The sequence below is a fragment of the Hemiscyllium ocellatum genome, chromosome 3, assembly GCF_020745735.1.
Source record: "Hemiscyllium ocellatum isolate sHemOce1 chromosome 3, sHemOce1.pat.X.cur, whole genome shotgun sequence".
In the NCBI taxonomy this organism is placed as follows: domain Eukaryota; kingdom Metazoa; phylum Chordata; class Chondrichthyes; order Orectolobiformes; family Hemiscylliidae; genus Hemiscyllium; species Hemiscyllium ocellatum.
The window spans coordinates 23,054,205-23,068,704 of record NC_083403.1 but is presented as its reverse complement, the minus strand read 5'-3'; the positions used below and the strand labels follow the sequence as shown (position 1 = coordinate 23,068,704).

Below are 14,500 nucleotides of genomic sequence, written 5' to 3'. Positions count from 1 at the left end.
TGCAGAAAGTAATAGCACAGAAGAATTTGGGAGTCCTTTTGCATAAAGAAGTAGGATAGATAAAGGGGAAACAGATGTGTAATATATTTGGATTTCCAAAAGGCATTCCATAAAGTACTGCACATAAGGCTACTTAAGATATGGAGACCTGGTGTTGGGGTAGTATATGCATGGATAGAGGATTCCCTAACCAATGGAAGCCAAATTTTTGGATAGGGAGATCACTTTCAGGCTGGTAACGCATGGAATGGGATCAATGCTGGGACCACAACTATTTACTTTGTATAACATATGTACATATGACTTGAATGAGGGAAGTAAATCTCCTATTACGTGGTAAGGCAAGTAATGAGGATGATACAGTCTGCAGAGGGTTCTGGACAAATCAAGTGAGTAGGCTATTTAAGATTGGACAAGAGATGAAGACCACAGAGGGCTATAGAGGCTCATTAAGTATATCCAAGGCTGAGACCAATTTTTAATCAGAGAATTGAATATTATGAGGGTGAGGTAGTGTTTTTGTTCCTAGAAGGACCAGGAGGCCAGAGAATTAGATGTTTATTCTAAAGGCAGCAAGGTTAGACTAAGCTTTTTCTCACTCAAAATGGCTGATTTCATCATTACATCTCTCAGACTCTTTAAATGAAAGTCCACCATATTTTTCATAAATGTACAACAGGCAGGAAAGTAGAATTGAAGGTTATCAATTCAGCCATGATCTCGTTGAATAATAGAGCAGACTTGCTAAGCTGAATGGCCTATTCCTCCTCCGTGTCTTATTGTCTTAAAACTGATCGATGAACTTAACCTGTTTCTATTTGGACTGCCTGGTGATCACCTATTCCCTATTTGCCTGGTTAGCCTAACCTGCAGAGTGACCATTTCTCTCAATGTGCTGCACTAGGCCGGCAACACACTGTGCATTTTAGTCTTTGGTTTAGTTCCTTGGCCAATCTGTAAGTTGGTGTTCCAATACTTCTACAGACTACCCAAGATTCACAAACCAGAAGCCCCCCTCTCCTCCTCAACCCCCCCCCCCCCCCCAACCTATATTCTTGCTACCTGGAATATGAACTTACAGATTGGCCAAGGAGCTAAACCGAAGACTCATGCCACTCCATCTGAGAATTCCTGAAGAGCATTAAAGACACCAAGATAGAAGAGGATAAAATAATGGTCTCCTTTGACATAACAGCCCTGTTCACATCCATCAACATCAACCCAACCAAGGAAACACTGACCACATTGTTAGGAGAACCAAAGACTGATACACCAAACACCACCAACTTCATCAGCATGGACAATGTCATCAAGCTAGTAGACCTATGCCTTACCACACACTTCACCTTCAACAACATAACCTGCAGACAAACCAACGGAACACACTTGGGATCTCAGATATCAGATATCAGGGTTCTTAGCAGAGGCAGTAATGCAGAAACTCGAACAAACAGCTCTGCCAACCGTCCAACCCAAACTTTGGGTCCGCTACATGGATGACAGCTTTGTCATCACTAAACAAAACAAATTGGAGGAAATATTCAAGACCGTCAATAATACCCTTAACTGGCACAAAATTCAATAAAGAGGAGGAAAACAACAGCAAACTGCCATTCCTAGATGTTGCAGTAGAGCAAACAGCCAGTGGGGACCTTCAAGCCAGTGTCTACACAAAACAACACATACTGACCAAATACTAAACTACAGAAGCAATCATCCCAACATCCACAAATGAAGCTACACTAGAACATTGTTTCAATGGCCACTACATATTGCAGCACAGAGGAAAATCACTTATAGTGTATTCAAAAAGAACAGGTACCCAATGAACCTGATTTCTCAGCAACAAATGCCAACAAGCAGACAAAACGTGTCCATAAACCATAGCCACTCTCCCCTACATCAAAGATATCTCTGAAATGACTGCCAGACAACTCTGACCTCTTGGCATTATGGTAGCCCACAAACCCACCAACATACTAAAACAGCAGTTAATGAACTTGAAAGACCCCATACAGACGACTAACAAAACTAATGTCATTTGCAAAATATCTTGCAAGAACTGTAACAAACGCTACATTAGACAAACAGGCAAAAACTGGCCACCAGGATACATGAGCATCAGCTAGCCACAAAAAGTCATGATCCACTCTCACTAGTATCCTGACACACAGATGAGGAAGGACACCACTTCGACTAGGATAACACATCCATCGTAGGACAAGCCAAACAGAGACATACACAAGAGTTCTTAGAGGCATGGCATTCCATTGGAACTCTATCAACAAAAGCATTGACTTGGATCCCATTTACCACCCCCAAATAAAAAGAACAAGAAATGACCATAGGAAATGACGTTGCCACAAGAAATGACATCATCAACCCAAGGAAACTCAAACACATAGATAGAAAGTGGGCCATGCCACCAGTGCTTCATCCAGAGGCTCACTGATGATGTTACCTAGTATGATGATGAAACATCTAAAAATGAACCTTCCAGCTCAGTGAGCAAACCTTCATCCACAAGAAATATAAATTTAAAAGCCTTACCTTAACAACGCACGAGAGTCCTTTTTGGTTAGAGCTGCCGCTCTTCCTGCTTGCTTGACCACTTACACATAGTTTCCTGGATTATTACTATTTCCCTTGAACAGAGGAACAGCATTAGCTACTCACCAGTCTTCCTGGACTTCTCCAGTGCTAGCAAGGATACAGAGATCGTGGTCAAGGCCCAAACAGTCTGCTGTGTTGATTTTCAGAACATAGATTGATACCATTGGGCTGTAGAGATTATCCACCTTAATGCTCTTCAAGGGGCCAAACACCCCTACTTTCTTGATCTCAAAATGCCCTGGCATACTAGCATGCTCTGCACTAATCTCACTATCCTTTATATCTTTCTCCTAGGTGAACACCAACACCAAGTCCTCATTTAGGATCTCTGCCATGTCCTCTGCCCCCAAGCACAAGTTCACTCCTTTATTCTTGAGTGGTCCTGCCTTCTTCCGAATTATCCTCTTATTTTTATTGCATGTATAGAATGCCTTGGAACTCTCTCTAACTCCATTTGCCAAAGGTCATTTCATGGCCCTTTTGTGCTTTCCTAATTCCCTGCTTGAGTTCTTTCCTACTTTCTATATTTGTCACAGACCCTGTTCGATTTTAGCTTCCTTAAGCTTTTGTGCTGAATTTCCCATTTGACTAAATTCACAACCTCCCTTGCTCTCCAAGAGTCCCTTACTGTGCCAGCCTTGTCCTTTCTCTTCACTGGAGCATGCCTGTCCTGAACTCTGATCAGCAGGTCTTTAAACAAATGCCCACATGTTAAATGTGGACTTGCCCAATAACAGCTCCTGCCCAATGGTAATTTGCCTTCACCAAATTTAGTACTTTGCCACAATGTCCTGACTTAGCCTTATTCATAACTATCTTAAAGCTTATGGAGTTGTGATCACTGTTTCCAAAATGCTGTTTCACTGAAAGGTCAGTTACCTGGCCAGGCTCACTAGCCAGTGCAAGGTCCAGTATGCCCCTCCTCTAGTTTGGCTATCCACGTACTGTTTCAAGAAACCTTCTTGGATGCACTTAACAAATTCTGTCCCGTCTAAGCCACTTGCTCTGAGGGAGTTTCAGTTAACCCTGTTGTTATTGCAGCTTTCCATAATCTGCCTACATATTTGTTCCTCAATGTCTTGGTGACAGTTGAGGGGCCTATAATATAATCCTATCAGTGTAATTGCACTCATTTTGTTTCTGAGCTGTACCCTTATTGCCCCAGTGGATGAGCTCTCCAGTATGCCTTATGAGTATAGATGTGACGTTGTCTACCACCTCTTTTACTTTCCTGTCTATCTCATCTAAGACAGCAAAACCCTGGAAAGTTCGAGCAGCCAGACCTGTCCCCACTCTCAATCAAGTCTCGAATGGCCACATGGGCGGCACGGTGGCTCAGTGGTTAGCACTGCTGCCTCATAGCACCAGAGTTCCCAGGATCGATTCCAGTCTCAGGTGACATTCTCTGTGTGGAGTTTGCACATTCTCCCCGTGTCTGTGTGGGTTTCCTCCAGGTGCTCCCATTTCCTCCCACAGTCCAAAGATGTGCAGGTCAGGTCAGGGAGTCTAATCTAATCTAAACATCATAGGCCCATGTATTGATCTAAGCTCATCTGCCTTACCTATATTATTCATTGCATTGAAATAAACAATGTTTGTTCCCATCATGTTCATTTACTTGTCTCTGTCTGTCCTTCCTTTCTGATGCACTGGTCTTAACATACCTTCCCCTCAATCCCTCTACTTTCTGACTTGCTGCTCTGGTTCCTAGCCACCTAACACTCTGGTTTAAGCCTTCCCAAGTAGCACTACCTTTTGGCCCTTCATCCAGATCATTTTTGTTAAGTGGCAAGAGTTGAGGCCTCTATATTGACTCCAGTGTCGCACCACTCATGACATCCTGCCAGCCTGAAAAAGGTTCATTTATTCCTAGTCTCTGCTTCCTGTTAGCCAGCCAATCTTCTATCCATCTTACCTAACCCCATGAGCTTTAATTTTACACAATAACCTTTGATGAGGCAGACTCAAGTGCCTTCTGGAACTCAAAGTCCAGTACACATCTACTGATGCCCCTTAATCCACAGCACAAGTTACTCCTTCAAAACACATTCTGATGTCACCAGAGTATTGAAGACAGAAGATTACATAGGTTTGGAATTGACTGATTGACATGTTGCTTGACAGAGTGATGAAGGCAAGTACTCTTGCAACATTTAAGACGCATCTACCATGGTAGGGCATAGTAGGTCATGGCCTGAGTGTAGGTAAATGGGACTAGTACACTTTGGTGTTTTTGTTCGACATAGATGTGGTGGACTGAACAGTCTGTTTCTATAACTCTATGACCTTCATAATCCAAGGGAGGGTCCAGATGTCTGCAATACCATACAATACCTCAAAGATATGGTGGCTCAGTGGTTAGCACTGCTGCCACACAGCGCCAGGGACCTGGGTTTGATTCCGCCTTGGGTGACTGACTGTAGATTTTGCACATTCTCCCTATGTCTGCATGGGTTTCCTCCCGGTGCTCCAGTTTCCTCCCACAATCCAAAGTTGTGCAGTTCAGGCAATTTGGCCGTGTTAAATTGCCATAGTGTTAGGTGCGTTATTTAGGGGTAAATATAAGATCGGGGAATGGGTCTGGGTGGGCTACTCTTAGGAGGGTCGGTGTTGACTTGTTGGGCCAAAGGGCCTGTTTCCATACTGTAGGGAATCTAATCTAATTGGTTTAGAAACATTTACACCACACAATGAGCATTCCCAATAAGAGACAGTCTAAACATCTCTCCTTGATATTTAGTGGCATTATTTAATGCTGACTATCCCATTCAAAACTCTGGTTGCTACCATTGGTCCAATCTGTTTCTGATCCATCATGGGAATAATGTAGCAACAAGAACAGGTTTGAGGCAAAGAAACTTGAAGTGATACCTCTTCACCTGCCATTCATCACCAACATAGCACAAGTCAGGAGTGTGATAGTGCTTCCACTTGCCTGGGTTAGTGCCCCTCAAACAACGCTTGAGTGTTGACACCAATGGCATTCCATTTACAAAATCAGGATTCACCCTTCACCATTGATGTACGGTAAATGCACTAGTAATCCACCAGGACTCCTTCCAAACCTGTCACTTTTACCATCAGAAGGGTGAAGGTAGGAGGTGCATAGGACTTGAAGGTTTCTTTCAAAGTTACACACCATCCTGAGTAGGAAGTAAATTGTCACTAACAATGTGTCAAATCCTGGAACTCCTATCCTTGTATAACCAACAATTGCAACAGTTCAATAAAGCAGTTTCTCCAGGGCTACTATGGATGGGGAGTAAATGCTGATCAAAACTGCAACCAACACTCTTTCACCCCCCCCCCCCCCCAACTTTTCAATGCACTAAAAAAGGACACTAAATGTAGTTGACTAAAAAGCAAACAGTGACTTGGAGGAAAACATTCTTTTGCACAGTCATGTTTAAGAGCTGTGTGATATACGTTTCGTATAATTATTAATAATGTTTGTTGAGTTTGAGTTTCTTGGTTTTGAAATAGTAACTGGTAGTTTTCTGTGTGTTTGAAGCTAATAATTAACTTGTCTTTGTTCCTGTAGCTATAGTAATTCCTTTTAAAGATACCTTTTGAGGCCAGGCTTTCGAGTGAAATAGGGGCTGTGCACTGCTAAAAGACGTCTGTTTGTTTATTTGGATTGTTTTTGATTGACTGTGTGGAGTTTGCACATTCTCCCCGTGTCTGCGTGGGTTTCCTCCGGGTGCTCCGGTATCCTCCCACAGTCCAAAAATGTGCAGGTCAGGTGAATTGGCTATGCTAAATTGCCCGTAGTGTTAGGTGAAGGGGTATGGGTGGGTTGCGTTTTGGCGGGTCGGTGTGGACTTGTTGGGCCGAAGGGCCTGTTTCCACACTGTAGGTAATTAATCTAATCTGTAGGTTTTGCAACCAACAAGGTAAATAGTGAAGTCTCAATGTATGTTAGAATTCTGTTATTTATTCTTTTAAGTTTAAGGCAAATGTCCATAGCTGGGGCAGAGGACTTTTAATTTCACTTTTGACTTTGAGTGGGGCAGTTCATTTAAGTTCTTAGAATAGGATGTTGTCTAGAGCAGTGTTCCTGAACGGAAAGGATATATAGTGAACTAGGACACCGTAGTGTTCATAGTAGCTGTATAACATGGAAACAGAACCTTTAGTCCAACTCATCCATACTGACCAGATATCCTAAATTAATCTAGTATAATTTGCCAATATTTGGTACCTATCCTTCCTAAACCCTTCCTATTCATATACCAATCCAGATATCTTTTAAATGTTGTAACCAGCCTCCACCACTTCCTCTGACAGCTCATTCCATACACACACCACACCACTGCATGAAGAAATTGCCCCTTTTAAATCTTGCCCCCTCACCTTAAACCTATGCCCTCTAGTTTTGGCCTCCGCTACCTTGTGGAAAAGATCTTGAATATTCACCCTATTCATACCCCTCATGATTTTATAAACTTCTATATGGTCACCCCTCAGCTTCCGATGCTCCAGGGAAAGTACAGTGAGGAATCAATGTAAATCATATCAGAAATGATGGGATAAATACTAAAGAGATTAATATAATGCTAAATGCATTTAAGCAGGCATGTTAGCGTATTCCTGGAGTTCCAATCCAAATGTCGAAGCCACAGGTAACATAAACATACCTAGGTGTTAGATATAGGGACGCTGGTATGAGTATTATATGAATGGCATTTAGGTACAATGTAAAAACTGTTTTGTTTCTTTTCAATTTCCAAGGGTTATTTTGGGATTAATGCAATCATATTTTCTGTGTTTAAAAATTTTTGAATTAGTATTATAAGTAGACTCTGCTATCCAATGCAGTTTATAGAATGACTAGTGCAAATATTTTAACCAAGTAAATATTATATGTGACATTTTAATAGTTGAATAGCAAATAATTCACTTGTTAATAGCTAGCCTGTTAAGTGGTTTAAAGTAAAAATGTTTGCAAAACAAACAAATGTGATAAAACCGAAGAAATGATGTTTTACTTTTCAGCACATTCTGTGTAAGAAAAAGTATGTTAACTGAAAGTTTTGATTCCATCCATAATATTATAGTTGCCTCTTTCAGTTGACTAAATAATTTGAGGTTAATTATTTATGTATTAGCCAGTGTTAGACAATAAGATTAGTTTTTAACATTTAAACTTGAGAAATCACTATCCATAGGCTATAAAGCATAGGAGCAGAATTAGGCCCTTCAGACCATCATGTCAGCTCTCCCATTCAAATGAGATTATGGCTGACCTGATAATCCTCAATGTCATTTTCCTACCTTTTCCCCATAACCTTTGAATTGTTCACTGATTAAAAATTTGTCTGTCTCAGCCTTGAATATACTTCACAATCCAGCCTCAACAGCCCTTTGTGGTGAAGTCTATTGTTGGTGGGAGTGATAGGTAGAAAAGGGACAATTACAGTAAAATTGACAGACTTTAAGTTGAAAACTAATGAAAGAAGTGCTAACATTGAACAGAGTAGGCAAATAAAAAGGTGATGATTAGTTGACATAGAGCATATGTTTTAAAGTTTTTATGTGTTAATTGGAATAAAAGAGAATTCTGTGGTTGAGACACTGGGAAGGAAGTGGTGTGAAAGCAAAAGTTGCTGAATTACCCGTTCCATACAGTGTAGTGTCCAACACACGTCTGTTACATCTATATGCAACCTTAGTTAACCTATATAAATCTGCTGTTTTCTGCAGGACTGTCACCAGATTTGCAATCAATGGAACAGATTCGCAGAATCATGAGACCAACAGATGTTCCTGACACAGGTAAAGCCTATCATAAAATATCTAGTAGCTATTTTAGTATTTTGTTTTGATTATTTTAGTTAGTGACTTTGAAAATTCCTCTGTCAAAGCCAAGGTCTAACCATGCATTCAAATGAGGTAGACTGATTCCAGTAACAATTATCAATGCTTAAATGAGTGCTTTACTTTCATCTCTGAGTGATGAGTACTTAATTACTCAGTGTCTTGGCTACTTCATCCTCACTTGGCATCAGCGAAAATCTATAACTGCACAAATTGCATGGTGCAGAAACAATTATCTTAATTTACGAGGCAAGAAGTGTCTTCAAAAGTCAATTTATTTTAAAAATGAAAAGAATAAATCACTAAAGCAAGCATTTTGATCATCTTTACATGAAGGCTAAACAATGTAGTAAATAAATAATAACCATCAAAATACTACACAGATAATTGAAAAATAGACAACCTCACCAGAATTACTCTCGCTACCATTCACTTGTCTTTCCCATTTGTGTATAGTCTTGGTTTGTACAGCCATTTTCTCATTGATTTAATGAAAAACGTTCCTCAGGGTTGTCTCCAAGGCTTAAATATCTTCAGCTGCTTATCAAAGATGTAGTCACTCCCTGAAGGTCAGGTGTGAGATCTTTGTTGATTATTGCACATGTTCAGCACCATGTGATTTCTCAGATGCTGAAAAGGTTTATTTCCAAACGCAGTAAGATCTGGATAGTGTTCAAGCTTGGGTTGAAAAGTTGCAACCAACATTCTGAAGAATCTATGCAATGCCCATTTTAATGGTGTTACTATTGCTAAATTCCTCATTATCCACATCCTGGGGAGTTATCATTGACCAGAAACTGAACTGGATTAGCCATACAAATACTGGCTACAAAAGTCGTCCAGACGGTAGGAATTTTAGTGAGGAACTTATCTCCTGTCTCTCTAAAACCTGTGTACCATCCTTAAGGCCCAAGTTAGGAGTGTAATGGAACATGCTCTTTCCTAGATGGGTGCAGGTCCAAGGACACTCGGGAAGTTTGACACTCGTATATTTGAACATACTAATTCAGACCAGAAATAGGTCATTTGGCCCTTCAAGCCGCCTCCTTTGTTCAATAAGATAATGGCTGATATATTTGTGTTTCAACTTCGCATTCTTGTCTCTTCCATTAATAATCTTAGACTCTTGTTAGACATGCAAATTAATCTACCTTCACTCTCAAAATATTCAGTGACCCCCAAACTCCTCAACCTTGAGGCAGTAAGTTCTAGGGTGCCTCAGCAGTCTGAGAAAATCTTTCTCTTGTCTCTGTCTAAAATGGCAACCATTAATTTTAAGTGTACCCTTGGTTCTAGGATTGCCTACCCAAGTAAATATTCTCTCCCCGTCCATCTTGCCAGGATCGTGCAGGATTTCCTAAACTTAAATCTCATCTCACTCCTTTAAATTTCAGTGAAAGCGAGCCCTATCAGTCTTGTCTTTCCTCATAAGAATTCCTGCTCATTCCAGGTATTAATCTAGAAATCCTCCTCTGAACCACCTATAGTGCAGCTACATTCTTCCTTAAACAGAGTCTAAAACAGTGCATCCTATTCAAGATTGGTCTGTGCCCTGTATAACAGAAGTTTAACATTCTTTTTATGTTAAGCTTCTTTCCTTGTAAAGAATTAGCTGCTTGTTGTACTTGCAAGCTAACTTTTCGTGACTAGTGGATTCGAACACAGATCAATTCTGCAGTCAATCATTAATTCTTTAAGTATTTATTTAATACTCTGTTTTTTTTTCATTTTCCTGCCAATATCAACATCACAATTTTTACATAATACTCCACCTGTCAGAATTTTTGCCCACTCACCTAACTGTCTATGTCAATCTGTATCCCAATACCATCCTCAAAACATACTTTGCTGCGGATTTTTATATCATCCAAAATTTAGGTGCCATGCGGTCGATTCTCTCCTTTATCATTGATATAAATATTTTTTAAAAATTGGTGACCTCTAAGGAACTCCACTGATCATATCCTGCCAGTCCAAAAAGGACCATAACATGCATACAGCTTTCTGTAGTCAGTTAATCCCCTAACCATGCTGGTATGTTATCTCCTTTTGGGATGTTTGTTGTGTGCTCTATAGTGAAGTCAGAAACAAAATAGTTACTCCTTACATTTATCATTTCCTTATTATCTACTATTAAAGCCACAATCTCGCTCTTTAGAAGATCAGCAGTCACTTTACTTCCTTTCCCTTTTTCAGATATCTCTAGAAAGTCTTGCAGGTTCAATTGAGATGTTCAGAAAGCATTGACAATGCCAATGAACCTGACTGTTTTATGCAGGACATGTGGGTTTTTCTACTTAGGGTGATGCAGAGGTTAGGTGACTGTGTAGGAATGAGGTTGTTGAGGAGGACAGCAATCCCCAACAATTTCTCGCACAATGGCAATGTTCAGGTACACAAGATGATGTCAAACAGTATCAGTGGTGAGCGGGCAAGATGGATACAAAACTAGCTTAGTCATAGGAGACAGAGGATACTGGTGCAGGATGCTTTTCGGAATGGAAGGTTGTGACTAGTGGTGTTCCACTCATGCAGGAACTCCTACTGTTCGTGATCTACACAAATTATTTGAAGGATCTGGTCTAATTAGTGAGTTTGCAAATGATGCAAAGATTGGTGGAGTTGCAGATAGTGAGGAGTTTGTCAGAGGATCCAGCAGGATGTAAATCACTCGGAGGCTTGGGCAGAAAAATAACAGATGGAGCTTAATCCTGACAACTGTGAGGTTGTTTGGCAAGTCAAGTACAGATGGAAATTATTCCAGTAAATGGCAGTAGGAATATTGATATGCGGAAGGATCTGGGTATGTACGTCAACGGATCACTGAATGTGGCAGTGCAGGTAGATAAGTTTTTAAAAAAGCTTATGCCGTGCTTGCCTTCATTGGAAGGGGCACTGAGTGCTGGAAAAGCACAACATCCGAGGAGCAGAAAAATTCATGTTTTGGGCAAAAACCCTTCTTCAGGAATCCGAAACGGGCTTTTGCCCGAAACATCGATTTCCCTTTTCCTCGATGCTGCCTGACCTGTACTTTTCCAGCATTATTCTAATCTTGACACTAATCTCCAGCATCTGCAGTACCCTCTTTCACATTAAGATTAGATAAGTTATGCTGCAGCTTCATAGAACTTGAGTTAGGCCGCACTTGAAATATTGCATACTGTTCTGGTCACCACACTACTAAAAAGATGTCGTTACTTTGGAGAGGGTTTACCAGGATGTTTCCTGGCATGGGGGAATTTTAGCTATGAAGAAAGGTTGGTTAGACTGGGTTTGTTTTCATTGGCATGCAGGAGGTTGAGGGGCACCCTGTTCGAAGTTCATAAGATTGTGAATGGCATGGATAAAGTGGTAAGTATGAAGCTTTTTCTCAGGCTGGAGGGGTCAATTACTAGGGGACACAAGTTCAAGAGATGTGGGAGGCAAGTTTTTCCCCAAAGGATGGTGAGTGCCTGGAATGCATTGCTAGAGGAGGTGGTGGAAGCAGACATGATAACAGCATTCAACAAATACCTGGAAGAATGCATGAATAGGAAGGGAATAGAGGGGTACAGATTCTGTTAGTGAAGACAATTTTACTGTTGAAAAGGCAAAATGTGTCTGTGCAGGCTTGGAGGGCCATAGGAACTGTTCCTGTGCTGTTTTGTTCTTTGTAATACTGTGGTTTGAAACATCAATAATACTGTACGGTGACAGAACAGTCACTACATTGGAGTCTAGTTTCTTCTGCCACTGATGTAGTTTATATGATCATTGAAGCTGGATGATTCATTCAAGCCTGACTGCCATTTTTAATCTACATATCTTATGCTATTTGTCAGTGCCTCAGGGTAAATACCTCACTTTGTCTTCTGTGTAAGACTGTTAGTATGAAAGGGGAAGAAAGGTTTATTTTAAAATGATGAAAGAAAGGCAAGCCATCAAAGTTTTATAACTGCCATTAAAGGTGATGTGGTTCAATCCCTTGTAGAATGCCACATTTTCTAAATATTAACATATAGCTAATTTTTTTTTTGTTGGTTATCTAACAGCAGCCACACATATTGGATTTGTTTAAAGGCAAACTAGGGACAACTAATGAGTATACAACTCTGTTGCACTTGGAAATGACATTGTGTTCATTCTTTGTTGATTATAGTTCTATTGCTTTCTCCCAGACAGTACATCTTTCTGCAGTTTTCATTCTTTTAATGTGTATGCTTATTTTTTTTCATCAGGTTTGCTTTGTGACTTACTGTGGTCAGATCCTGACAAGGATGTTCAAGGATGGGGTGAGAATGATCGTGGTGTATCTTTCACCTTTGGAGCTGATGTAGTGAGCAAATTTCTCAACCGGCATGATCTAGATCTAATATGTCGTGCTCATCAGGTAAAAAAAATTGTAAATCAAGCAGTCTTTCTGTGTAGTTGTGAAATGTTCTTGCAAGTTCTGCCAGAGCAGTCAGTTCCTGACCTCTTTACAGTTGGTCCAAATATGGCAAAAAAGTTCCAGAGGTGAGGTGAGGTTGAGAGCCCTCAATGTCAGTTTTAATGAGTGCACCATCAAGTAGGGCCCAGCAAAGTGGGTTAGGTGGCAAAGCTCTTTAGTTAAAGTCAGACCTAGCATAATGTTTATGATTGTTAGAGGCAAATTACTTCAGTACCAAGGACATCTCTACATGAGCTCCTTAGGGCAGTTTCTAAGACTCAACTAGCTTCATTAATGATATTCCTGCAATCATCAGGTTCAAAGTTTGTTAATGACTGCATAGTATTCAGTTCATAACTGTTCAGATAATGAAGCTATCTATACCCTTTTTTAGCAAGACCCAATATGATCAAATTTGTCCAATGACTGACAACCAGCATTACATCACGTGTTGAGAAATGACTATCTCCAAATAATCTAACTTTTAACACTGTTTAACATCATTCCTGTTAATTATTAGAATACTATCAACCTTACAATTCCGTGTTATATTTTAGTTGATTTTAAATTTCACCAGTTGCTGTGTTGGGACTTGAACCCATGTGTCTCGGGCATTAACTTGGATTTCTGGGTTGTTAGTCTAGTAATGTTGCCACTACATTATATCTAATATCTGTCCATTGGTCAAAAATTTAAATTATTGTGGCTTTAAATGTAGGCGAGGGGCAGGAAATGGGTTAGTAACTCTTTGGGTACTGTAGGAGTTTCAGGGTGGTGTTGTAAGGCACAGCCACCTTCAGCTGCTTCGTCAATGTCTTTCCTCCAACACAAGGTCAGAAGTGGGGATGTTCACTGATGATTAGTGTTCATGTTCAGTATCATTTGCACTTCCTCACATGTTGAAGCAGTGCATGCCTATATGCATTAAGATGTGGAAAACATTGAAAAACTAGGGCTGCAGCTAAAGATTTAAACCAAATAGTAGGGGGTGGGGGGAGCAGGTGCATTGGAAAGCATTGCACATTCTGTTCCAAATCACATATTATTCTGACTTGGAATTACTGTCAGAAAATTCAAAACCTTCAGTCTGCTCCTTTACAGCCCTATAGCTGTACTTGCACCACATGGAATGCAGCTTTGCAAGAAGGCATGTTGTCACCACTTTCTCAGGACAATTAAGGATGAACATTACTGTTGGTATTGACAACCGGGCCCATACCTGATCAAGTGGTGTTAAGAGGCAAATTGTAAGCTAATTATGTTCTAAGATGGTTCAGAAAATTTTACATGTCCATACTTCTAATTTTGAGGTTTAACAAAGCCTGTCTGACTGGAATAGAATTTCTACAGTATATATTTTTTCCTAATTTGATCAAAACCATTCATTTGATGTAGAAAAGTTACTTCCAATGTTGTAATGAAATTATCTTGCCTATGATTTTCTATATGTTACCACAGCAAAGGAAAGAGTTTTACTTAATAGCCTCACAGGTTTTCAGGTTATTTGTAAAATTTTGTACCTTGACTGTTTTTATGTACAGTCCAAAGAATTGTCTATTCATGGTGACTCTGTCTAATGGGGAGTACAACAATAGAAAAGCAAGGAACAAGCCTTTCGGCCTGCGCTGATTTCTAATCATTATTTACTCCCCCTGCTTATTG

At 40.2% G+C, this 14,500-nt stretch overlaps 1 protein-coding gene across 1 annotated transcript in view; it reads left to right on the top strand.

Annotated features, from left to right (window-relative positions):
- The window catches only part of ppp1cb (protein phosphatase 1, catalytic subunit, beta isozyme), a 108,316-nt gene that overhangs the window by 81,556 nt on the left and 12,260 nt on the right, over positions 1 to 14,500 (top strand). Inside the window, exons 5-6 of the mRNA XM_060849115.1 lie at positions 8,317 to 8,388; positions 12,648 to 12,799. Coding sequence (XP_060705098.1) covers positions 8,317 to 8,388; positions 12,648 to 12,799 — 224 coding nt within the window. The remainder of the gene's footprint in view (positions 1 to 8,316; positions 8,389 to 12,647; positions 12,800 to 14,500) is intronic.